This window comes from Apteryx mantelli, chromosome 6 (assembly GCF_036417845.1).
Source record: "Apteryx mantelli isolate bAptMan1 chromosome 6, bAptMan1.hap1, whole genome shotgun sequence".
Lineage (NCBI taxonomy): Eukaryota > Metazoa > Chordata > Aves > Apterygiformes > Apterygidae > Apteryx > Apteryx mantelli.
In genome coordinates, this window is record NC_089983.1 from 50,825,414 (window position 1) to 50,849,962 (window position 24,549).

The following is a 24,549-nucleotide window of genomic DNA, read 5'->3' on the forward strand; positions in this document are numbered from 1 at the left end:
CTTCTGCTACGGGAATCAATTTTACCAGCCTGCAAAGTATTCCAAGGAGGTATATTACACAAGTCATTTATTTTGCTCTGCTATAATTTCTTTTCTGCTTTCAGTAATTGTTGTGAATTAAAATGTTTTAGTAACAACTTAAGCAAATATGGATAGTTTCAAATTTTTTTCTGCAAAGACTATTACTGCAATAGATACCTCTACTGAATTGAGAATCCCTCAGCTTCTAGGAAGTCTAATTGCCCACATTGTGCTCCTGTCAGTATTTGTTTGCTCCCACTAAGATATGTTAGAAAGGGACATGACAGGTAAATAAAGATAAGACGACAAAGGCTGAAGAGAAAACATGACAACATAAACTAAGACCGAGCTTTTCTTCTTCTTTATAAAGGCCTTCTGTAGTGTGAGACATACTGACATCACTAAAGCTTTCACTATGTATTATGAAAATACTCTATTTGGAACAGTTTAACCTTATTTACTTAACACTGCTTCTAACAGGCATGTTATAAGAACACAATTTTTAGTGACTATTCTGGCAAACACTTTAACATGCGTAGTCTCATGAACATAAAAGAGATTGTTTACTCATCAGCATTTGAAAGATAAACTGATAAGAATTCATCTTCTACTCCTACTTATTTTTTCTTGAAATAATTATGCATTCTTAACAAATATTCTACAGATGAGTTGGACTCTAAGCAAGCCAGATTTCAGTGAAAAAAAGTAACAAAACCTCTAACCTGAATATTAAAAATTCCTGGATTTGTGCCATATTGTTAAAATAAAAAAGGTCATAGAAATACAGCAAATATGTGACACAGAACTGATTTTCTAAAAGCATTGATTTTCTAAAAGTACTGTGGTGAATTTCCGATTTTCTGTTAAGATGAAGTTCTGGCTTATGAATCAAAGCCATTTCCTAAGTAGTCATCAAACAAGCACTCAGAATGATGTAACACAGATCTCTGATATCCTGAAACGGTTAATATTATCATTACGTTTCAGGTCCCCTCTTAAGGTCCTTGTGCTGCAAAGTGCAGCGTGCTATCTTGCAGACAATATACTGTAAGGCTGATTTGCTGCATTGCAGCACACTTAACTGCAGCACTGGAAGCCTTCAGTAGTCTTTGCCACATTACTGAAAAAGCAGAAATCTGTAAGAGTTAGAAATCCAGCAGAGCCTCTGCACTGATTTTTTGTGCTGTTGAGATAGTCACAAACATTACATCTTTGTGTACCTCATTTTTCTGGGAACATAACAAAGTAACAGAACCGATGTGCAAGAGCACTCAGCTTTAAAGCTAAATCAGACAGTGGCAAGACTCAACTAACCATTTTCTAATCTCTATACTAATACTAAAGACTGTTTACAAGAATATAAGGTAGCGAGATCAGTTAAAGATTTTAAAGGCAATTGTACACATTAACACATCCAAAAATACATTTCTCATACTTTTTCTTTCTCCTGTGCTCTACGAATCATCTCCTGTTCTTTCTGTACCCTTTCTTTTTCATCTTTCTTTTGTTTTCTTCTGGTAGCTATAGCAGCTTCTAGTTTAGCAGCCTCCTCCTGTTGCACTCTCCACTGTAGAACCTGAAATAAATGGTTGAAAGACTTTATGTTTAGACAGTTTTGCAACAGAATTTGTGCAATATTGTGATCCTGCAAAGCTGAAAATGTTAAGGAAACCCACATAATCTATTTCTAAGTTAAGATTTATAATTTTATCAGCAATATGCAATCATATAGAAGCACCATTTTGGCATATATTAATATGCAATTCATAATTGGCTGGTATATGATGCAATAACATCAAATGTGAAAAGTTAAAGATTTTAAATAAAATTCTCAAAAGCGGTTAGGTAACATCAGATCTTAAATTCCTCTTCAGCACTTACCCTTTCAATGATATATCAATTTCTTAATGATCCTGTCTTAAAAAAAAAAAAAAAAAAAAAAGAGAGAGAGAGACCTAGGCTCCTCTGCCACTGTGGGTGGATTTGACAGCTTTCTAGGTTAGTATGGCATCCTGCATTTTTATTTCCCAAATTAGATGTTACAAGCAGTTAGAAACTGCTTCAATAAACTTGATGGGTGCAGAGAGACACTTTTTCAGAGAAGCAACATGCTGCTGATCGTGTCATTGCCAATCCCTAACTTAAGGTATGGACATGCAATCAAGAAGATCAAGCTGCTGCAGTTTGAGAAGCTACAAATTACCATCTGAGGCTCTGTAATCACCCATAGCTGCCTCAACTGCAAGAAAACATGCACTACCCACGCGTTCCAGTGTAAGTACTTTGGAGTGTGGGTCAAGTGGGAGAAAGTGAAAACTAGAGCAGGAAAACAGCAAATCAAAAAAAAAAAGTGATGAAGAAAAGAATTCAGGCGCTGCTCAAGTACTATTTCTGGGGGTGTGAAGTAGCAGTCTAGAGGAAGAAAACTGGGGAGCAAGCTGACAAGTCAACTTTGAAACTAAGGAAGCAAAAATATCCAAAGATCAACCATCATCTTCATCTCTGGCCCCACACCTCTTCTGTCCCTTTGCCCAGCTGACTAGCTACAGGCAGATGAACTCCCCAAGGCAACCTGCTCTCACCTATACCTATCACAGACAGCAACTTCATATGCTGCTCTGTCTTGCTGGTTATTGAACTCTCAACAGAATCATAACATTGAAAAGTGCCTGGAGACCATAATTGACTCAATTTACTTAAAACCTCTTCCATAAGAAAATTTGAGATTCAAAATACTTGTTTGCTTGAAAACCTGCTTTCGTTCTGGTTTCATGCTGTTTGGTGTCATGCCCAGGTCACCTAGATTGCCTAATACCTATTTTCTTCTGACTTTTCTACTTCAGTTCAGGTACTGTAACTAATCTATGCCACACTCAGTTCCCTCTCTGCTACTGCTCTGCATCTGTTGTTGCTTATGTGAATACTTGTACACCCCTGCAATTCGGGCTGTTAGCTTTATTGCTCACCTCTGTTATGACCATTTGTCTTTGGCACTTTTGCTGTAATGTGTTGCCACCAATTCTCTGCCAAACTGAAACAAACTACCTTTTAAAAGAAACAGCTTGATCCTGTTGGTCTCTATAGGAAGCTACTTTGCAGTCTCTCAGCTGCTTCACTACTGCTGGGTTAGGACCCCTCACTTCTTTTGCATTCTCCACTAACCGCCTGGTTAACTGCACTGATAATTCTGCTGCTTTCCCATCGTTCTGAGGCTCTAAAACAGATTCACTGGAGGAGACAAGGGAAGTTAAGGAAGGTTTCCCGTTAGCGTTGCCCACGCTCCTGGTTGTGTGAAGCAGGTGCAGCAGCACAGCAACGCAGCTTCTCTCCCTCCCTCACCACATTAGACTATGTCTGGTCTTGGTGGGTATGCAAGGAAATGTATCCTGCATTCATTTTCCCGTTAGATTCTGATTCATTCATAATCTACCTAAGGTATTATGACTCAGTGTCTAAATGGATATATGCCACAACTTGCATGAGATTTCCAGTCACATTTCTTACTTGCACATTAACCACATAGTTCACTCTGAAAGGCAGCTCAATGAGACTACTGTCATTAAAAATAAATAGATCTCACTTTCTCCTGCCCGGATCTTGGTATGAGTTCATAGAGCTCTGGAATCATCTTTTGTTGACCACTATTTTCTTCTTATGCTTTGCTCTATCCCTTGTATCCTCACAACTTGTCATAATGCCAGACAAGCAATTATATCCCCCAGATTTTACCCAATACAGCTCTATATCCAAGGTATATCCAGACATCTGTTTTTAAATCCCTTGTTTCTACAACCCAGTATCTTCTAAAAAGTAAAATTCCATTCACACACTTTCCATCACCTACTTGGTAGTGCGTGTTGGGGGAGGGAAATTCTGGAGGACTTAATCCTTGCAATCTAGTGACTGACTGAGCTATCTACTGTCCAGAATAGCCCATCCTGTTTCATGCTTTGATGGACTACCTGGAACTGTCGATCATAGAAGCAATGATATAAATGAAAAACATGAAGATAATACAGAATGTTGGTGCATTTCTGATCCTTTCCAGGATGCACCATTACATGTTACCCCTTTCAAGGATTCACAGATATATTTACAGAGACTCTGTAAGGATGAAGTTCAACTCCAAAAAAGCACCAGATTCCATTCTTATCCTCTGACTCAAGCATTTCCTTAATTGCACTTAGTTTCCAAACAGAACTGTGTAGAGATCAACAGACTCCAGTGAAAAAGATTTCAGCTTTTGACAGCTTTCAAACTGTGAAATTAATCTAATGTTCCTGACACCTGTTCAAGAGTTGTCACTGGTTAGTATAACAGCCTTGTATATTTGGCACCTCACTCCTCTGAGAGAAGGACATCGGCTGTGGTGTAGATACCTGGGACTTTCTCTAACAGCTAGTTAAGCCTGTGCAGAAACACCACAGATCATAGGGGTGAGACTGTGGTGTTTCAGTGCACCTATAGTTTACAGCGCCTGCCAAACATTTTAACAAAATTTGTCAGGTGACTAGATTAATCATTTAGCTCAATATGCCAAAATCTACTCTTGACGTATTCCTGACACACTATATCGGTTAAACATTACAATATGTTGTCAATATCTGTTAACATAGAGTGACTTTTCAGTTCTCGAGCATGTTGTTCTGAGTCGATGATCCACGATTTACTCCAGTGTTGTCAATACTAGTTATATGCTAACCTGTTATGCACTAATTTCAACAGGATAACAATGTCTCCTTTTGGCTGGCTTGCCAGTTTTTGCAATGGATTTGTCAAATGTTACTAGAACTCCATATTTCAGCAGTTTCAAAGACAGTACTTGAAAGTCTACTTCTAATTTCAAATCACCTTCTAGGTGTCCATTGTCTTGACTTATATCCTTATATTTTGCTGCAATTATAGGCATAGTTATTAGAAATTGTTCATTGGCATGTTGAGAATATTTTGATAATGAGCTTTAATAAAGTTCACAGCCCTGTTGCCCAGCAGAGGGTGATACACCTACACAATCACCTACAATTAATTCAGCTGATAAACAAAGTCGCTTGCTTTGCTTCCTCCTACCACAAGCATTTGGTCACTTTTCTCCAAACTAATGCTGTTTGTCAATGTTTCTGGGATAACCTTACGGCTAGGTCCACTATTCAGTCAAAATCAAACGTGTTGTCGATCTAACAGAAGCTAAAACAAAACGTGGCAGCTGAGTAGCTAGCAACCTTGTTATCTAGCACACTGAGCATTGTGGAACTGCTGAAGTGGTACTGCAGACGTTCTTCTCCTTACTGGTAGTTGTTCAATCCAGGTATTGACATATTTTTCCTTCCATCATGTGAAATTATGATAGAAAGTGTTTCTATTTCCCACACTTCTTGAACAATTTCCCAATTGATTGGATATTTTTTCCTTCTACAAAGTTAAATACAGTGTTGTATTTATTTTCCCTTTATGGCTTGTTTTGAATAAAAAAATTCCAAAACAGCAACTCTTAAACAACATCTCTGCAGTCTCCCAGAACACTGAACTCACCCAACACCTTTAAGCAGCACTTAGAAACCTGAGTACCATTTTTACCTCTAAGGAATGACTGTTTCAGTCATTTTTCATCTGGTTTTCTATAAAAAGATTTTAAAGGACTTTGTCTTCATTGTTTCATTTATTGCATCTCACTATCTCTGTGTGCTGACTCTATTAATTCTTCTAATGCTTCTGTGCTTGTTAAAGATTTTTGTCCAGAAATCCAGCATTCCCTGTAGTGTGAGTCTCTTAGTGATGCCACAGCTTGCTACCATACCCAAGTGAATCTCATTTGCACTGTTATTCTGCCATACTACATACAACTTTTTCCATCTTCAACTCCATTTCCAAAGTTAAGAATTATGATTTAGCTGAAATAACCCTAAAAAAAAAATCCTTTAACCTATCAGAGCTATAGGTATGCTAAGTTTCTATAAGAACTGAGAAGCAGACTGAGCACTTATGGAACATACAGAACACCTTTTCTTTTTTTAAATAATTTTCTGTTAATGAGAAATGACATATTACAATAAATAACCCTTAAACATAAGTACTGTAATATAAATAGCTCTAAAGCATCCACATTAAACCATTTCAGTTTTTCGTTAAAAAAAACAAAAAACCTAAATATGATTGATCCCCCACTTGAATATATCCTGCATGCAAATCATTTACCTTAAGTTCCTCAAAAAAGGTTGTTAACAGAAACACTCGACAAAATTTTTTGCTAAGTATATTCCTCCAATATATTCCCATGCTTTTCGTCATCCCAAGTATTTTAATCACTAAGTTGTATTTTCCAAATAGTTTCCAAAAGATATATATATTTTTTATGACTTGGTTAATAAGAGTGCCATGGCACAAATACCTTGAGCACTCTTATGTAGGACATAGGAGATCCACATTCGATGCTTTACTCTGTATAAAGGAATATGAAATCACATCTACAGTTAAAATTATTCCGGGCTGCAGAAACAACAAAACACTTTGAGGTAGGGACCTATACCCAGCTTTTCAGAAAATTAAAGTGAGCAACATCATTTCTAAATTAGTTTGAACCAGGGCCTTCTCATTCCCTGACATTATAGCTGTTCCACTTGAAAATCACCAGGAAAGCAGAAGTGACACTTCCAGTGTCAGGATATTCACTTGGGAATGTCTTCTCTGTTCCTCGCTGTTTTTTCTTGAACATTAAAGAATTATTCTTGTGTATGGAACACATTTCTTTATAATTCAGTCCTCACATTACTCTCCCATACCAGTTCCCAAATTCAGTTCTGGGATTCTAGTCTTCCTCTCCTAACATCTCAGATGATATTTCTGTAAGTTTCTTTATCAGTTAAAAACATGAAGTAGACAAGTAAATGCTGTAAGATTTATGCTAGTCCCTGTAAAGTAAGTCACATGAAAAAGAATCAGGCTTTTAGTTATGCTTTTTAGGCATAACAAGTGTGCATTTTCTTGAGAAATATGCAAAGCAAAGAATCTTGTCATGTAGTTCAGTGTAGGGGCATTACCAAAAAGGAAGGAAAGGAAACAGGTGAGAATGATCTTACTTATCTTCCTCAGAGAATATTGCTGAAGTTCTGAAGAGAACCATTGAAGGTAAGGAACAGTCATTCGTCAAAAGCAAAGTGCATTCAGATATTTCAGAGTTTCCTACAGTTGTGACACCGAGAGCAAATTCAGCACTAAATGGAATCTAAGCAACTTGGGGCTACTACAATTTGCTCAGCTTGGCAAGAATGAAAATGGGTAAGTGAGGGCTTAAGCAAAAAACACTATGTAACAGATGTTTATCAGACAGATCCCACAGAGGAGGCCAGCAGGTTTGGGTCTGTCTCGTGCAGAGAGTATGACAATCCGATTATGATATTTCTAAGCCATACAAGAATAAGAAAACCAGTAGGTGGGCAAAGAAATCAATAGCAGTACAGTTCCAATGGAAAAGTCAGCAGAAGTCAGGAGAAGAATGGCCCAAAAGACCTTGTATCATTCTTAATGAAAACAACCAATTACAATTTTTAAACCATCTATCTAAATAGAAATATGGAACAATAATGAAAATAGAACATGAATTATATAAGATGACTGTACTGTCTGTAAGAGACTTTTGGAGGAAAGGTACCAATTTTCATAAGACCCCATTTTCTGGAGCTTAGCTGTAATACCTGAACAAAAACTCCCTCACAGTGTGAAACTTGTAATACAAGGTGTTTGTCTAAATGGCAATTTTTATTTAGCAGTTCTGAGCAGTCCGTTCAGATATTTTAGCAGCATAAGAATCTAAAATAAAAGGTTAAAATAGTTTCAGTTACTTCACTTGCTACACTAATAAGCTTAAACAGAAATGTTTTTAAAATGAACTTGGAGGAACATATCATTCCCAAGTCACTTCTGAGAAGTCCTGGAAACTGACTGAAACAAAAACATCCTCATGAAGCTTTAATATCTAACAACAAACAAAAAGTGAATGAAATCTGCTAAAAGTCTACTTTTGTGTTGGAGCTAAAACAAACTGCTGAGGCATTTGAAGAAACTTTAGATTTCTGTAATATCATTATTTGGGATTTCCTAAGCTGAAATGACTGATAAAAGTCAAACACATAAATTAATCTTCAGACTACGTAACAAAAAAATTGCTTATTAAAGCTCATGTTTTCCTACATCCTGCTTCACATGCCTTTCGAATTCTCTTTGCTAATGAGTTGTATACATCTGTAAGTGGGCTCATACCATGTTGCAGCTTCAGTTTCCTCCAGGTCTGATAATCCTTTTGATGCTTTACTAAACTTCTCCAGATCTAACTAATCTATTAACCAGACAACTGTTTCAGTGGTCTGATTTCAGCCATTAGTTTGTATTGTGATTCCATTAAATCAGTCTCATTAAAAGCTACAGTTAAGTGAAACTCCAGTGGAACTACTGAATGGGAACAGGTATTGAGAATAGAATAGGCCGAGTTTGTCAGCAAGACAACTGATTAAAGAAAAGCAAATAAAAATAAAGCAGTAAGCACAGACTGCGGATGCTAATCTAGTCTAAAATCATGTCAAATCTATTTATTTTTTCATTTTGGTTAGAAATTGTTTGCATGGACTATGTTACACACTAATCTCATGACAGGTCATAACCACTTTCCTTAGTTACATTCACATAGGTCTTCTGTTAATGCCTTTTGATCCAAGGCAGAAATCAATATTGGGGCACAATCTAGATTTCCAACAGGTTTCATACAAATAAATGAACATAACCAAGCATCAAATGAATAACTTCATTCAACTGACAAAACATTAATTATGCAACAGTTTCCCAGACAAAGCTGATATACTATCCCATGCCAATAACTCAGTGCATATTTGTGCTGCTATCTACACTGCCCTAAATCACTACTAAAGTGATTTGATGCCAGTTTACTCAGAGAGTAGAATTTATTTTCCATTTTTAGTCTTATCTAGTTAGGTTTTTTTAAAATGCATGAGCCCATTGCTGATCAAGAACATAGGTAATAGGACAGCAGTAAGGAAAGTTTCACTGTATTATACTTTCCCACAATATCCATTTAGTCTCTTCTGGAGGCAGCATCTGAAATTAGTTTACCTTATCCCAGTTCCCTCCCATGTTCATCCAGTCCATCCCTTTTCATTAAGGGAAAAGAGGAGTCACCTCCTTTAAGAAGTGATTCATTATTTCAACAAAAAGAAGGAAAAAACAAACAAACACGGAAAAGCACTGTTTGCAAAATATTTATGAGATGTGATTCAGTAAGCTGGCATTATGCCATGACTTCCCCACATCAAGGTTTAGAGCTGTCTAGGATAAAATATTTTTAACAGAGCTGAGCTAAGTTAAAAAATTAGAAAATAAACAACTGATTCAAATATCAAAATGTTTCAATTTTTAAACCACATTTGACAATTAAAATCATCTCTCTGCTAGACAGTCTTTCTAGTCCCATAACCCCAACTTATTTGGTGGGCCAGACTGTCTAGGAAGGGGAACTTCATGGGAGCACAGTTCACAGAAGAAAATATGGGCCGGATTGAAAACATTCCCAAACCAGTTCCCTATCCATATTGACACAGGCTGAAAAATTAGGAGCTAGACTACCTTAACTCATGAAAACAAAGGATGTGGAGCATAGCCTCTTATTGAGGCCAAGCCTGCATCTGTATTTACCTTGCAAACTGCGCTTGGCTGTGTTTACACAAGACATGGCACTGTGGGAACCCACTCGTGTCTGAGAGCCTCTGTGCACCGCTGCAGCACAAGCAACAACAACAAGGAGCAGGCAATGAAACGGAGCATAAGGGTTGAGGCATCTCCGTGGCAGGCATTTCCATACCGCTAACATTCTTCTGTTCAGAAGTAATGACCTGACACTGAATTTCAATAGTTCCTACAATTTATGCTTTTCAAGAAAACCCACCATCTTTGTCGGGTTTTCCTTCCAGAAGTAATATTGTATGGATCTGAAGAACAAAACAAACAAACAACCCTCTGAACAACAATTCTGAATCACTAAGGCAGTCTGGGACCACAGAACGCGCAAAAAACTTAATGTGTTCTTGATTGCATTCCTTCATTCCTGACGGTACAAAATCAGAAGGGTAGACTTTATTGTGTCAACATTAAATGTTCTGTTTAAATATTAAAAAACCCTGGTTGTTAAACTAATATTAAACTAATATTAAAAATACACTGCAAGCTGGATCCCCTACTGCCTGTTTCACAAACAAGCTTACATTTTAGCAGTACAACCACTGCCAATGTAAAGTTCTGAAAGTTTTTAATTACAATTGGCATTTCAAACACATTTCACAGTTTGTGTGTTATGAGAGGAGTTTTTGCCAAGTGAATTATTAAACTGCTGTGCTGAACAGAATGGGTACATATCTATTTTCAGTTTATTATTTCAATACTGCATATGACAATAATGTAAAATAAACTACAAACTAATTAAGGCAATAAATTAGTTTTTTCACTCTAACATCTGAATAGTAATAATGCATTTTACCTTGTACTTAATGCTACATAAATATCTATTTTAATGACAAAACAATTTTTGAGCGAGTGTGCATTAAGTTAACGCATGCTACAGTTGCACCATGTAAAGTCTTCTCTTTAAACAAGACTGGCTTACAGTATAAGAGATCTTGAATTTGCCTAGGGTCATGCTAAGGGAGTTGGCATCAAGTTCCTCCTAGCAGCTAAACTGCATAGGTAGACAAGCAGGAACACAGAACAACTGACTGGTGCAGAGAGGGTCTGTACGGTAAAAGTCATCCAGGGAGTAAATCAGCCCTTGGAAACGGAGGCAGAAATGCACTACAAACCAGAGGGACACAAAATGGCAGGAGGAAAAGTGTTACAGAATGACTGCACAGAGCTCCAGGGCAGTGTTCTGGCATGCTACACGATGCTATACAGATAGATTAAGCAGACAGAATTCAAATTCTAAGCAAGAATTCCCAATAATCTTACTGGTTGTGTGATAAAGTTAGTAGTGGAAGTTGTAACTGAAAGGGACAAAACAAAATCCTCTGATATTCCCACTGACCCTTTCCAGCTCTCTCTTCCAGTAGCACTTTCAGAAGTCTGAGTTTTACTAATTCCTGAAATATTTCTGCACACCTTTCCTTATTTTTCTTACAGTATGCAATTCTCTATTGAGCTATTTAAGACTGATTCTAAGAATGCCTAGGAAAAATTTTAGAAGGTTTCTTCAAGAAAAATAAGTCCACAGTTGAAGATGCTGCATAGTGACATAAGTACTGCAAAGTTAATATGAGGAACTTGACAGCATTATTTCAGCACTAGTGAAAGAATCAGCACTTTTATTGTGGAATCACTGTGCAACTGAAAGCAATAGCAGCAGCAATCAGTGTTGCAAGGTCAGAAATGCTGAAATGTGATTACAAGACAACTAGATATTCAAGTAGTATTTCAAGGAATGCAATACAAAAATAATCCTACAGATAAGACAATGGATAGGCTGCATCTACAGGCTGTATCTACATCCACTTGTCCTACAGTTCTCAGGAGTAGCTCTGCAAAGCAGGTGGGAAATCCAGCAAAGTCAAACAGCCAGGAAGTCTCATTTCCCGTCTCACAAGCGAGACGGCACAGGCTGCCTGGGCTTAGTATTGTACCATATTGTGCATGTCACCTGGGTCAAAAATTGGTATAAGCAGCAACAAAATTCCTATTGTGCGACTAAGCTTCAGCTTAAACTTCTGAAGTTAGATGCAAATTTAGTACACTTGAAAACAGAAAAGCTCAATAACTTTACAGCTTGTCCATGTAGATTCCAAGTAGCTCAGAATCACTAAATAACCTCTGAAAAGGAGGAGTTCCAAATTGCATGGGAATCGGCATCCACTCCCTGTCCTTAGAATTATTCAGGCTAAAGAGTCCCCTAGGTCAAGGGTCAAACTAAGGTTTTCTTACAGCTACCGCAAACAATATTTGTATGAAGCACAAAAGAAAGAGGAAGCTCAGGACTAGTAGAGAGAGTCCAAAAGCACAACAAGAAATATCGGTAGTTCAAATAAGCAAACGATCTCCTACTCCTAGGACTAGCTCCTCTCCTTTCTTACCCTCCTTCCCAACTCCATTACATCTTTGCCCAGCTTTTCCACCCTGTTTCTGAGCATGCAATTGAGAGTTATCCTATCTGTGGTAAGTTTGGGATACCTCTTCATTTTTCCAAAAAGCAGCTACAATGCACCAGGGGGTGGAGGAGTGGGGGTGGGGGGGAAAAACGTCTCTTAATTGCCAGCTTGGATCTATAATCAACCATGAAAATTTTCCTTCAAGTTTTTAAGAAAAGAACTGCAGCCTCAGAACAAGCTGATGCCCATAGGAATTCTGTTTACAAAGAAAAGTGCATTTTAGAGCTATCATTTCTAGTGAGTTCTGAAAAAGAGAATTAAGCAAAACATATGTAAGAGGTGATTAAAAAGGTATAAAGAGTCATGGACTAAAAGAATTCTAGGATTGCAACAAGAGGTCTTCAGTAAGGATATTCTTCTCAGTTCAGTTCCTACTGGACACATCACCCAGTCAATGAAGATGATTTAGTGAATTTGGCAAAGTTCTTATTTCCCAACACAAGAGAAGGTTGTTACTTTTTATCTACTGTAGAACTGGCCAAAGAGTGAAGTGAAACTGAGATCACTAGAAGACTGACATGGAAAATTCATAAAAAGGTGACTTCCATTACTAGCAATGCAGTCTCTTCACTTGCAATACAGCTTAGCCATGAATACCCCAGATAGATAGAAGTAGTGCCTGCTGATGTATGTCTCTTGCCTGAGCGCCTCCCTTCCATTCTCAGGGAGGAAAAAAAGGAAATATTCGCAAGAAAAGGAAGGAAATGAAGAGGAAAATATAAAATTAAAAATCTAGCCTCCTGTAGAAGAGCAAGGATTTACACAGATGATTTCTATTAAGGTTAATAGAAGTTAAGCACATAAAATCCTCTTGTGTTAATGGGATAATAAATCCGTTAGCCTCAAATACTTTACAAATGGAACAGGACAGTAGCACTCTTACAAAACTAGGAAAAAAGATATGAAGTCATTAATCATACAGAAATGTCTACTCAACGACTACTCAAAAGTAATGCATTTCTTAAAAAAAAAAAAAAAAGTGTTTTCAAACTTACTTGCATTCACCCACAATTTCTTCTTATTACAAACCCTACATCCACCACTCAAACCACTGAGACTTTCTGGTAGGAAGTAGGCAAAAGGAACTGAATAGATGTCGTGAAACATTTGTATCTCCAGAATAGAATTGCGAAACATTCTCCCAGAAAGAAACGCATGAGCCTCCACAGCAGCTGCGCAGTGACTCTAACACTCACAGGAAGTAACGGCTGGATATGCTCTTTAGAGATGGCTTGGGCAGGCACAGGAAGTATGAAATTTAAGGGACATTGGACATTCAAATAGCAACCGGAAACATGTCCAGACTCTATAAGGCTTAATAGGACAAATCAGACAAATAGTACAAACTAATAGTATTGTACTTCTGACTGTGATTAATGAGATTTATGAAAAGTCTTGTATTAAAATGTGATAGGTGCTAGTTTGTTACATCAAATCGGGAAGTGATTTTACGATGAAACTAGGCGCTAATTGCGGGCTAAAACCACAACATCCTGCAATGAGGGCATGTACCCCGCCTGAGATAATTAAGTGGAGCCAGCGAGGCGGCGATGTTAGTTTAGATAGCCTAATATGGCAATGGCGAGGTCACACAGTTGTAAAATATATGCATGACCTGAGGGTCACCACACACAACGCAGAGGAAGACTCCAGCCTTCATCCCCACGACCACCAGAAGGCTGAAGAAGACCCCCTAGCAACAGCCGGCGCAACCGCAGAAGTTACAGGAGGTGCCACATATACCCGGGGCTGGAATCGCATATAAGGAGACTGTGAGGGGGCGATCGCGCGCGCCGTTGGTGGAGCAGGAGACTCCCCCCCGGCCGCCCAGCGCTGTTTTGCTTACTTGTGACTTGCTCAATTATTTTATAAATTGGAATTTATGCAACCCGGCCCCAGTGGTTGTCAATTTGTCGCGTTTACCTATAACAAAAACATTTGGTAATGAGATAGTTAAGAAATAATATGTATGTTTGTTTTTTCTAATTACAGTCAGAATGAGGTTATCTTCTGAAATTAACACTGAAAGTTCACATCCCTACTAGATTTTGTCCAGTACTTTTGAGTAGTTTGTTTGTCCACAAGAAATAATGAAGAAAAGCAAGGCAACTGTCATTAGAATTAACTTTGTTCCATAAAACCCATCTGAAAATCAGAAAATGGTTAAAAATAACTGCTTTGGTCATTAATAGAACTGTCAAAATTTTATTCAGTTATAAAAATATTTAAATCTGAAATAGAGATATGGGGGGGGAAAAAACATTTGAGCATAACCCTCTTTAAAACCCAACCCGTAAAAGGAGGCATTACTTTTTGGTTAAGAAACTTAGCCACAAGGGCGAGGATTGGTAGCTGTAAACCTTTCAATCCAATATAAGATCAGTTCCAGCACCCTGGAGCTAAAATATTGCCACAGCATCTCTACTCAAGACAATGTGCAATCAAGTTAGTTTTCACAGCCTGTCTTTGTATTTCCTCTCTCGTCAGTCGCTATTATGCAGAACGTTTTTTTTGCTCATCACTGGGGAATGTCAACGTTTTATTAATGTGTTTAAATATTATGTAGACTGCCTTAAATATTCACACATGCATAACCTTAAACTACATTTCTATTTACAACTATTTACCTAAATTTGCTGTCCTTTCATAAACTATCTTTTCTATTTCCTTCTGCAGTCTTATGAACAGCTCTTTTGATCCTTTACTACTTTTGGAAATTTTTAATGCAAATTATTCTGCTTGCTTGCCTGAGGTGTCACTTTCCTAGCTCTGGCAGGAAGGTAATTCTCCTAAGAAAATAAGGTTAGGGTGATCTGTCTGCTTGTCTGACCATCCACCCCCAAGTACTTTTGGGGATCTTTGGACAATTTCAACTAAATTTGACAGATATGTGTAGGTCTCAAATATAATTAAGATCCTACAAGCTTTGTCAAATTCAGCAGTCAGGTAAAGGAGCAGGATCTAATCAGTGTCCCAGGGAGCTAAACAAATCACAAACAAACAAACTAGACTTTTTCAGTTTGATTGGCAGTGGCTGACACGATAATCAGCACATACTTACTGGCCAAGCAATCAATACAGAGTAGCCACTAGCCACAGACGTACCGTCTCTTGTCTGAACCAGGTATTGGCAGGAATAAAGAAGAAATTGAAGTTCGTGCAGTGGGATTGGGTAAGAGAATAAAAAGACAGAGGTAGGGCTTCATCAGTCCTGCTATTCAGTGACCAATTAACAGAACTTTCAAACACTGATTCGAGTACTGAGAAAAAAAAAAAAAGAACAAGTATTAAACAAATACTTAGAGAAACAGCTTTCCTTTCTTGTCCCTTGACTCAATTTAATTCAAACACCCCTCCTCCACCCTTCCTAGTCTCAGCTGCCCTCGTTTTCGCCATGGATTACACTCAGTCCATCCCAATTCCTTTGTTGAGGCAAAGGGCAGCACGGAAGGTTGGGACCACGTGCGGACAGTTTCTTTCTGCCACTCCTTCCTTCTTACTGGCTTTCCTCCTCTGCTGATTTTCGTCTGCTCCAGCACAGTCCTCGCCGGGCACAGCCCCTTTGGCAGTGTACCTGCTCCAGTGGGCATCACCGGCAGGCCACAGACCCCTCAGAGACGCACCTTCTCCAGCAGGGTGCCTCCTCCCAAGAGCACAGCTCCAGCTGTGTCCCCAGCAACATCACCTCTGCACCTTCTTAAAAACGCCTGGGCTGAGGTGCCGTGCTATCGGTTGAAGTTTTTGTTTGCATGCGTCCAGAGCCAGCACAGGGCAGTCCATGGCCTCCTCCCACGCAGGCCACCCCTGCTACTGAAACCCTGCAGTTTATGCCCAATATTTAAGATCAGGCATGCAAGGGTGATAGCTTCCTCAGAACGGACAGAATCACATGCAGCGGAGTTGCAGGTAAACAAGCTATCCCTTGTCAGCCGCAGTAAGCTGCTGGGTGACTGCTCCTAGCCTTTCCCAGATAAAGATAAAATCTATTAAGCTCAAAGCATCATGAAAGTGTTTTTCAAATTTGTATGTTATCTCACACAGCATAAATTCTAATATGATTATAAAGCCTGAACAAACTATGAAGGTGATGTAAACTAATACAGTTTCCATGCAAGTGGCATAGCACAGGGAGTCTGCTACTGGGGCTCAGCTGATAACTCAGTAGTTATATAGTTATATTAAGTTGATCACTTACACTTACCTGTATGTTGCCTCACATAGTTACCAAACTTGAAATATATTGTATGCAACTAACAACTATCTGATCAGAAAGTGTGCAGTTATATATTATATTGCAAACAATTCATGAATCAGGAAGTTATATATAGTGTCTGAACTTCTGTTTCTCTCAGATTAGTATTTCTCAAAGCCCTCTGAAACACAATGTACAGATCTGTTTAACAGAATGACTACCTTGTCATTTATTTTTGTATTGTGCTAATGTCTTTTTTAATTAGCAAAAAGGACAATTATCTTTTCCATTTGTAGCTTAAAGTATAGAGGATGTGTGCTTTCTACATGCTTTATAAAACTTTTTATCAATTACTTTTGTTGTGTGTGTAACAAAAGAGGGTGAAGTTATAAGAACATTTTCTTCCTTTCCATTGTGGCCTCACAGTTGCATCAACCTAACGTAGAGCAGGGAACTGCACCAGGCAGTAAGAACAAGCACTGCGGGGTGGGACCCCCTTAAACCTGCTTTGTCCTCAGACAAAACGTTCACATAATTATATTGTGAGAAGACTTTAGTAGAGAGGTTGATACAGGCAGAAATAACAACAGATCATCTGATAAAATACATGAGCCATAGGAAAAAGGGGGAAAAGAAAGCAGGGAGAAAAAAGCAAGGAAAATTTGCAGAGACAGTCTCTGCCTATTCTTCAAGCCTACTGCATGTGCACTTGATCCGACCCAAAAGCTGTGCAACTCCTCAATGCTGCACTGACCTCAAACTAGTAAATCCAAGTTTACTAGCTCTAGATTAAAAACATACTTTGAGTCAGAGTTGGCTTATCTTCGGTGAGGCTTAAAATCTTGGATATTTGCTCACATCCACTTTGGAGAAATACTATAGCATCCTACAACTCTTAAGTTCACCACATACTTCCTGAATGAGTATATGTATTTAAAATACAGATTATTAAAATTTGTATTTCTTATTTACATCAAATAGATCCAACTAATTCAATGACCAATATTCGATGTTTCTGAAAAAGAAAATTCTCCTTTTAAATATCTCACTATTTAGGTAATGTATATTTAAAAAAAACTCTTCCCTGCAAAATGATCAAATTATAGCCAAAGCATTAGATTTGATAGCTATCTAGACTTTTTTTCAAATATTGTTGCAATATTTCAATTTTTGATATTTTATGGCTATCATATCATTCAAGTCAGTGATTTGACTATATGCTGAATAAGGAGGTTCAGCTCTTCTCTAAGCTTACTGATATATTATTCAATTTAAACCTCCTTTCTTCTCATTATATAGGAAGGGAGAAGAAAGGTAATCTGCAACATGCTTCTTATAATTTGTAATATCCCAGTTAATTCCACCTAACTGTTCTCCTTTTGAAATTAATTTGTTTAGTTTCTGCCAGGATAAGGAATGCAGGAGCTGCTCTCCAAAAATAAACAATCTGTTGCAAGAGAATTTAGCACTGAAGTGGGGATTAACGCTGGAAAGCAAAAAGAGAAAGCAAAGATTTAACAGAAGGAAAGGAGACTGCTTGATGCTAAGGAAGAAGGAGCCCACTATGCATCATATAAAGAAAATTCAACTGCCCTTTTATCTAATTTTGTAGGTCTTCCCTTGACTGTCCTTTCTAATGTGTTGCATATGAAGATGAAAAGAACTGGATTACATATACTTTAAAATACGTTCAATAGAAAAATACTGTTTTGAACACACGCAAACACCTTGATTGCATTTACAACTGCAGAACAGCTAGTACTTCCACCCTTTAAACACTGCCTGTGAAGCAGCACCCTAGTAATCCTCTTAAAAGATCACACTCTCACTTCATTTGTTTCCTGTTACTAAACTACCCTTTGATATAGAGCAACAATTTGCTTCTCTATGTTGTTTAGAAAGAGGAATTTTACTAAAACACAGCATCAGCTACAGAACCATGAAACTGGTTAGAGACACACAGTATAAAAAGCATACCAAACAAGAATGATTCTCAGTTATTCATCTGAGGTGTAACCCCACCACGTTTTTGTTTTGCTTGGGGTTTTTTTGTTGTTTTTTTTTTGGTGGGGGGGTGGTTAAAGATATGTATGAGGAACATTTGCTCTTTAAGGATATATAATATATTCTCACTAGTATTATCCACTTCGCACTATTTCATTCAGATAACTACCATATGGTCCTCATGATTTATTTCACTTGAGTTTCTTGAGTTGTTTTGTAATTCCTCCTTAGAGGCTCTGATTTCTGTTAAGGACACACATTGATCTTGTGTGAGATGGAACATGCAGGAAAAATTTTAAAAACCTCTCCCCAAGTAAAAACTGCTATAAACATGAATTTAACTTTTCTGATGCTGTACTCTAATTGTATCACCTCTTGTCAGTCATAAGGCCTAGAGCCTCACAGATGGCATAGTTGCTCTTAATACATTTAAAACAGCATTAAATAATGTATTATTTAGTCTGCTCATTATTCCTTTATCCCTTTTGTTTCTAATTTGTTTGTTGTTTTTTTACAGTGGAAAGCTTACTCTGATTATGTTGCTTTAGCCATATTTCCACTTTAAATATGCTTGGTTTCTTACACATAATAAATTTCTGTACTCACATTTCCACTAACTTTTACTTATCAAGAACTTTTTCAGAGATGTATGACTCTTGCATAGTTTTCTTAAGAGGACAAACATGTTTGTGTGAATGACCACAGAGCTGGAATTCCAGAGTTCCTTGTTTTATTCCTTGCTGTACTAGAAGCTTACCAGATATCCAAGTCCAAATCACTTAGCACTTTGTTATCTTATTTGCCACATTTACAAAATGGAGATTAGCATTTCTATGTCTCATTTTCTCCATTTGCAAGATTCAGATTTTACCCTGATGGAGTAAAACATTTTGTGATGGTAAGGTAAAAGATGTACAGAAGTATTTCCAGGGTGTAAAGAATCAGACTGAAGGGATACGATTCTAGCCCCAGCTTTTACACTGCTTTTACCAGCTGTAAAGGTGAAAATAAAAATATTAGAATCCTTTGTAAAAATGGTTTCAAGTTGACAGATGAAAAGAGCTATGTAAAAGTTAGGTGGTATTAGTGATTATTATTTACTGTAATAAAAAAATACTTTACATAGCCTGTCACATATTAAAATTACATTTCTTTCTCTTTTGTGCTGCTAAATCTGTAGTACAATTAGGAAGAAAGATTTTCACATCCAGAGAAAGAAAAACCTTTTTGAAAACCCCCCACAAACTCCAAGAAGCCTGGAAATCTACAAACAGAATATGTTAAACAGGCTAAATGGTTTATTGACTGAGAAGTTGGATGAGATGTCATGTTCAGAGCCTAGACTTCTCCCAGTCTTCATCACTGACAGCTGCTTAAACAAACCATTACAATTTTCATGTATTTCCAAATATTCTGTCTACAAAATAGATCTAATTTAGATCTACTGCATTTCAATAGACCTTTGCATTTCTAGAACCATTTCAAAATGTAGATCTTACAGCAAGCATGTGTCGTAACTTCATTTTACAGATGCTGTAAACAGGTATATAAGTGCTATGACTTTCTCTGAGACCGGCTAGTGTAATTAAGAAGATTTATATCTCTTACATTCAGGATGTATGCTCTTCACAGGGCATACTTAGAGTTTACTGCACAAACAAGCCATTATTGTAGTTAGGTTTCCCCTTGAGGAGTCATACAAATAAGATTTCCTTAAAATAAGCTTACTGAAATGCAAAGAATTAAGTCAATCAATGGCAAAAAACAAAAAGTGGGAGCACAACCCTATTTTCTGGTTTCCAGCTCTATACTCATTTCATCACTGAGACGGGTCTACTTTTTACCTCATCTATAGAGCCTCATAATATTTGAGGATGGGTTTTTAAATCAGTTTAAAATTAATTCAATAGACCAAGAGTTACTTTTGTAGCTGTTAGTTGCTGACAGCTACTTACAACAGCATGACATTCTTTTGTAACACACTTCAGAAGAACTACAACTGTGTAAAGTACGAGTTTTCAAATACATTTACCTGTCAAATCCAAACAAAAAATATGGATACATTCAGAACCATTTCTGCTGAAAAACAGCTAGTTCCTTGCCAAATTTCAACTTTCATCCTCTAGCCCTTTCAGCTGTAGAGCTGTTCAAAGTAAGGTCACAATGATTTCTTCCTTTAATGAAAGAGATATTTCTTTTTCATTTCTCTTTACTGGGGAAATAGATGAATTATTTTTGATCAAACTTTCAACATTTTAACAAAGTCACCTTTGACTGAAAGCAACCCTTGAAGAGTGTGGGCCTAATAGGTTTAAGTTACAAAAAGTTCCAAGTTACTGGAAACAGGAGGTCAGAATATAAACTTTCACACAGTGTTCAATGGATTAGCAAGAACTTTAAGCAACATGAAAGCCAACATAACAGCTCCAACACTTTCTTGTTACTTTAAGGGGGGGGGGGGGGGGGGAAAAAAGACCAGCTCCTAAAGTTCACAATTCTGGAATAAACAGCCCTTCCAGCTCTGCTAGTGCAGGTAAGAGACACATAGCAAATCCAAAAAAGGGAGACCTGAAACCAGAGAAAAACGACTCTACAGAATCCTTCCTTACATCACTTGGCTCCAGGGAAGTCTGCTGCAGGAGTTAATCTGTAGTTTCTGGATCCCTGGAAACAAAGCAAGTACTGGAAAACCTCTCTGGAGTACTCCCCACTCAGTCAAGCCCAGACAGTTTCCAACTCGGAAGCGTTTAGGTTCAAACCTTCCAATGACAGAAGACTCCAGAAACAGGAGACAGCACTTTATGTATTATCACTACAGGCCACAACTAGCATCAATATGAAAAATACTAATCAGAGTATAGGTTTACTTTAGTATTTTACCCTAGATGCAGCACTCCGGAAAGGATAAAAATCCGAAGGACTGGAAATCCCCCAAAAATGTATAAGGTATAAGTACACAAAACTCTGGCAGGCTAAACATTGCATTCAAGCCCCTGCTACATAAAGATCAATTTTATGCTACCAGAGTGATGTTACAAAGATAGGAAGTTTTCCAGACATGGCTAGGCACAGGAACCTCTTCACTGACACACAGTCAGTATACACAGCATCATCTTATATGTCTGCGGGGCCCATGAAAGATGCAGAAAGAAGAGTACTCAGACAGTACCCTAAAAGTCCTTAGAAATTCACTGTAGTTGTTCTGACATACGTCTCCTGGAGAGTGCTTCATTCAAAGCCAGATCTCAATCCAGGGCCAATCCATTAAGAGAAGGGTAACTGACATCCTAATAAAACTCACTGAGCTTCTGCAGGGAGGAAGAAGAGGATCTGAGACATTAAGTACATCAGGTTAAAGATCTAGACAAGGATGTTTTGTGCAGAAGGCCACATTCTAATTTCATTCACAATTCTGTAATCCAAAGTAATTATTTTGAAGAATATAGCCCAAAGTGGGAGTCTGCCTTGGTACTGTCTTTTAATAATATCCATTTGTATAAAACCAAAATCAACTTTCTTATATTTCACTGAAAGGCAAGTGTCCAACAAAGAAAATACTAGTAAAGTGAGAATAATACTCTACGTATGCTTTCATATGTTAATTTCTGTGCAAGTGGAAAATCACAGAAAGCAGTTCAAACAAATTTTTCATGCTCAGAAGAGTGATTTTCCCCTTTTCCACCCATGTTAACACAGTAAAGCACCTTTCAGAATATTTGTGAAACCTCCATAACAAAGCCAAACAAGTTATGGGATCAATTTTTTTCAGGTCTTAGAAAGCATGCATTCTTAAAAATAAAAAGACAGATATTCTCTGATTATTTCTCTGAAAACAGACTAATATTAATGTAAAAAGCTGGTGATAGTGATGATGAACGGAATAGGTTTCTCAAGCTGCCACTCTTGAGCATTCTAATATTAAAAGCATTTATGAAGTAAACCTCACGTGATATAGGTAACAATCCCATTTTGTTCAGGAAGAAACCAAAGCACAAAAACATTACATGATTTGCCAAGGTTAAACAAGAACCCAAAGGATCTGGTGCCAGACCGCTAATCCTGATAGCTAAGTTACACTCTCTCATATTGTAAACCGCAGAACAATTCTTGTGCTTCTAATACTGAAATCCCAGTTCAGACTCTTAGATGATGCTCAAAATCCATGAAAATAAATGCGATCACAGTTTTTACAGAGATTATACACATGGCATGACACTCATATTAAGGCCAAAAATGTGCTAGGTAGTATAGAACCAAAGTCTTAATCAAAAAAAGACAAACTGAGTTGAAGAGATGGAAAAATTAGTATGAAACAAGGATGCCTATTGGTGATGAAACAGAACATCGTCAAAACCATTTGCAGGTCAGGCTTCACAAAACATTCTAAACTCTGCCAACATATTGTAGCTGGTTTTCTTGTAACTGCCCAAAACAATTAAATTAGGTTAGTAAAAACAGGACTGTGACAACTGCCTTCAGTTAGCTTTTCTTTTCCTAAACATTGTAACTTTTAAGTTTTTTGCTTACATTCATTTTGAATTTGCCAGTAAAGAACAGATTTGTATGTGGTGAACTTATAATTGAACCTACCTTTGCTTTCAGATCATCACAGAGCTCCTGTTGCTTTTGTCTGGTATTAGCCAACGCTAGTTCTGTCTCATGAGCAGCAGAGGCTTCAGCAACAGCTGTCACTGCCTTAAATAAAAAGGCTTTCCTAGCCTGAGCCCAATTTAATATCAAAAGTTTGCGTTGATTCTTAGTGAAATGGTAACGATCCCAAGCTTTCTCATGAACAACCTAAAAAAGTAAAACATTTCAGAAATGTTTTAAAACTATGCATTAATAAAACAAAATAATTCTAGATATTTTTGCAAACCTTAAACAGCATTGTTTTACTTATTATTACAACAATATTCCTATGGAATCCACAGGTTAGGGCCCAGAAATATTCTGTCAGGTGTTAAGTACACTGCAGCCTCCCAATGTTGATAGGCGGTGGTAGCACCCCAGCCTTTTCCTGCTCTCTGCCTGTATCACATAGCACTTCAGCGTCCCGAGATCCCCACGTTCTTTTCTGAACTACAGTTCTGGAATATGAATAACTGAATGAAATGCAATGGTCCCTTCTTACCCTAAATCATAGAAATATAAATATGCAAGTTAGGTACTTCCAGTACATTTTTGGAGATACTGAGCACTTTTTGCAAGATGAGGTTCTTCATAGCTAATTATGATCTTTACAGAAACAGAGCTCCACTTAAGAGTTGTACAAATACAGCACAGATGAGAATAAGCTTTATTTTTTCTTTCCTAATTTCTTTACTTTTTTCTTTCCTCTTCTAAAAATAGATCTCTCTAGTGATCCGCTACTAGATCAAGTGCTCAGCACTTGTCCAATGATACTGTATTCTTCAGAGGGAAGGAGAAATAAAAGGATTAAAGTTTAGTTATGCTAATACAATGTAAATATTTTAAGAACAGATCCCTAGTACTGTTTCAACATTTCTGTATTTGTCATGCTAATACATATACTAAGATGTATCAATTCAAAGCAGAATTATGATTCAAAATTTAGGATTTTTAAATTTTAACAAAGCTTCAAAGAATTATGGAGGCCAATTAATAATGGCTGTATTTTTTAAATACACATACATTATGCAAAGCACATGATTGTTTAGCCCAGTTCTCACATGCTGATGTTCTGAAATCCACAAGAACTTTCCTTTTGGTGAAACTACGCATAATCATCACTATCAGTCCTTTGCACTATGCACTATTCTAACATAAGGAAGTAGTGCTCTAAAATACATGGAGAGAGAAAAAGACTCTGACTTTCTCTACAATACCCTGAAGTGATCTGGCCTTGAACTAGGATTCTCTATTAACTGCTTTGTGCATTTTCACTACGGAGTATAAAAGGAATCAGCAATCAATTTGAAAGGCATTATGCAAATAAAAATAATTCTTGATAGAAGGAGATAACTTTCCATCCTTCCTCATGTACATGTGCCATAGACCAATTAAAATAACTAGCTCTAGACAGTGCAACAATATTGTACTTCCTCATAAAAATAATAACCAGAGAACCAGAAGAGCGTGACATAACTATAAACCCTTACAGCAAAAGCAATACTAGCAAAG

The 24,549-nt window shown here is 37.4% G+C and overlaps 1 protein-coding gene across 15 annotated transcripts in view; it reads right to left on the reverse strand.

Moving 5' to 3' along the window:
* CCDC148 (coiled-coil domain containing 148) overlaps positions 1 to 24,549 on the reverse strand; it is an 83,557-nt gene that overhangs the window by 21,059 nt on the left and 37,949 nt on the right. For all 15 annotated transcript variants that reach the window (XR_010884619.1, XR_010884620.1, XR_010884618.1 and 12 more), the window contains 2 exons: positions 22,999 to 23,205; positions 1,457 to 1,597 (listed from right to left, as the gene is read on the reverse strand). Coding sequence is in view for 11 of the 15 variants with exons in the window: in XM_067299464.1 (XP_067155565.1) it covers positions 1,457 to 1,597; positions 22,999 to 23,205 (348 nt within the window). In the remaining 4 variants the exon portion in view is untranslated. The remainder of the gene's footprint in view (positions 1 to 1,456; positions 1,598 to 22,998; positions 23,206 to 24,549) is intronic.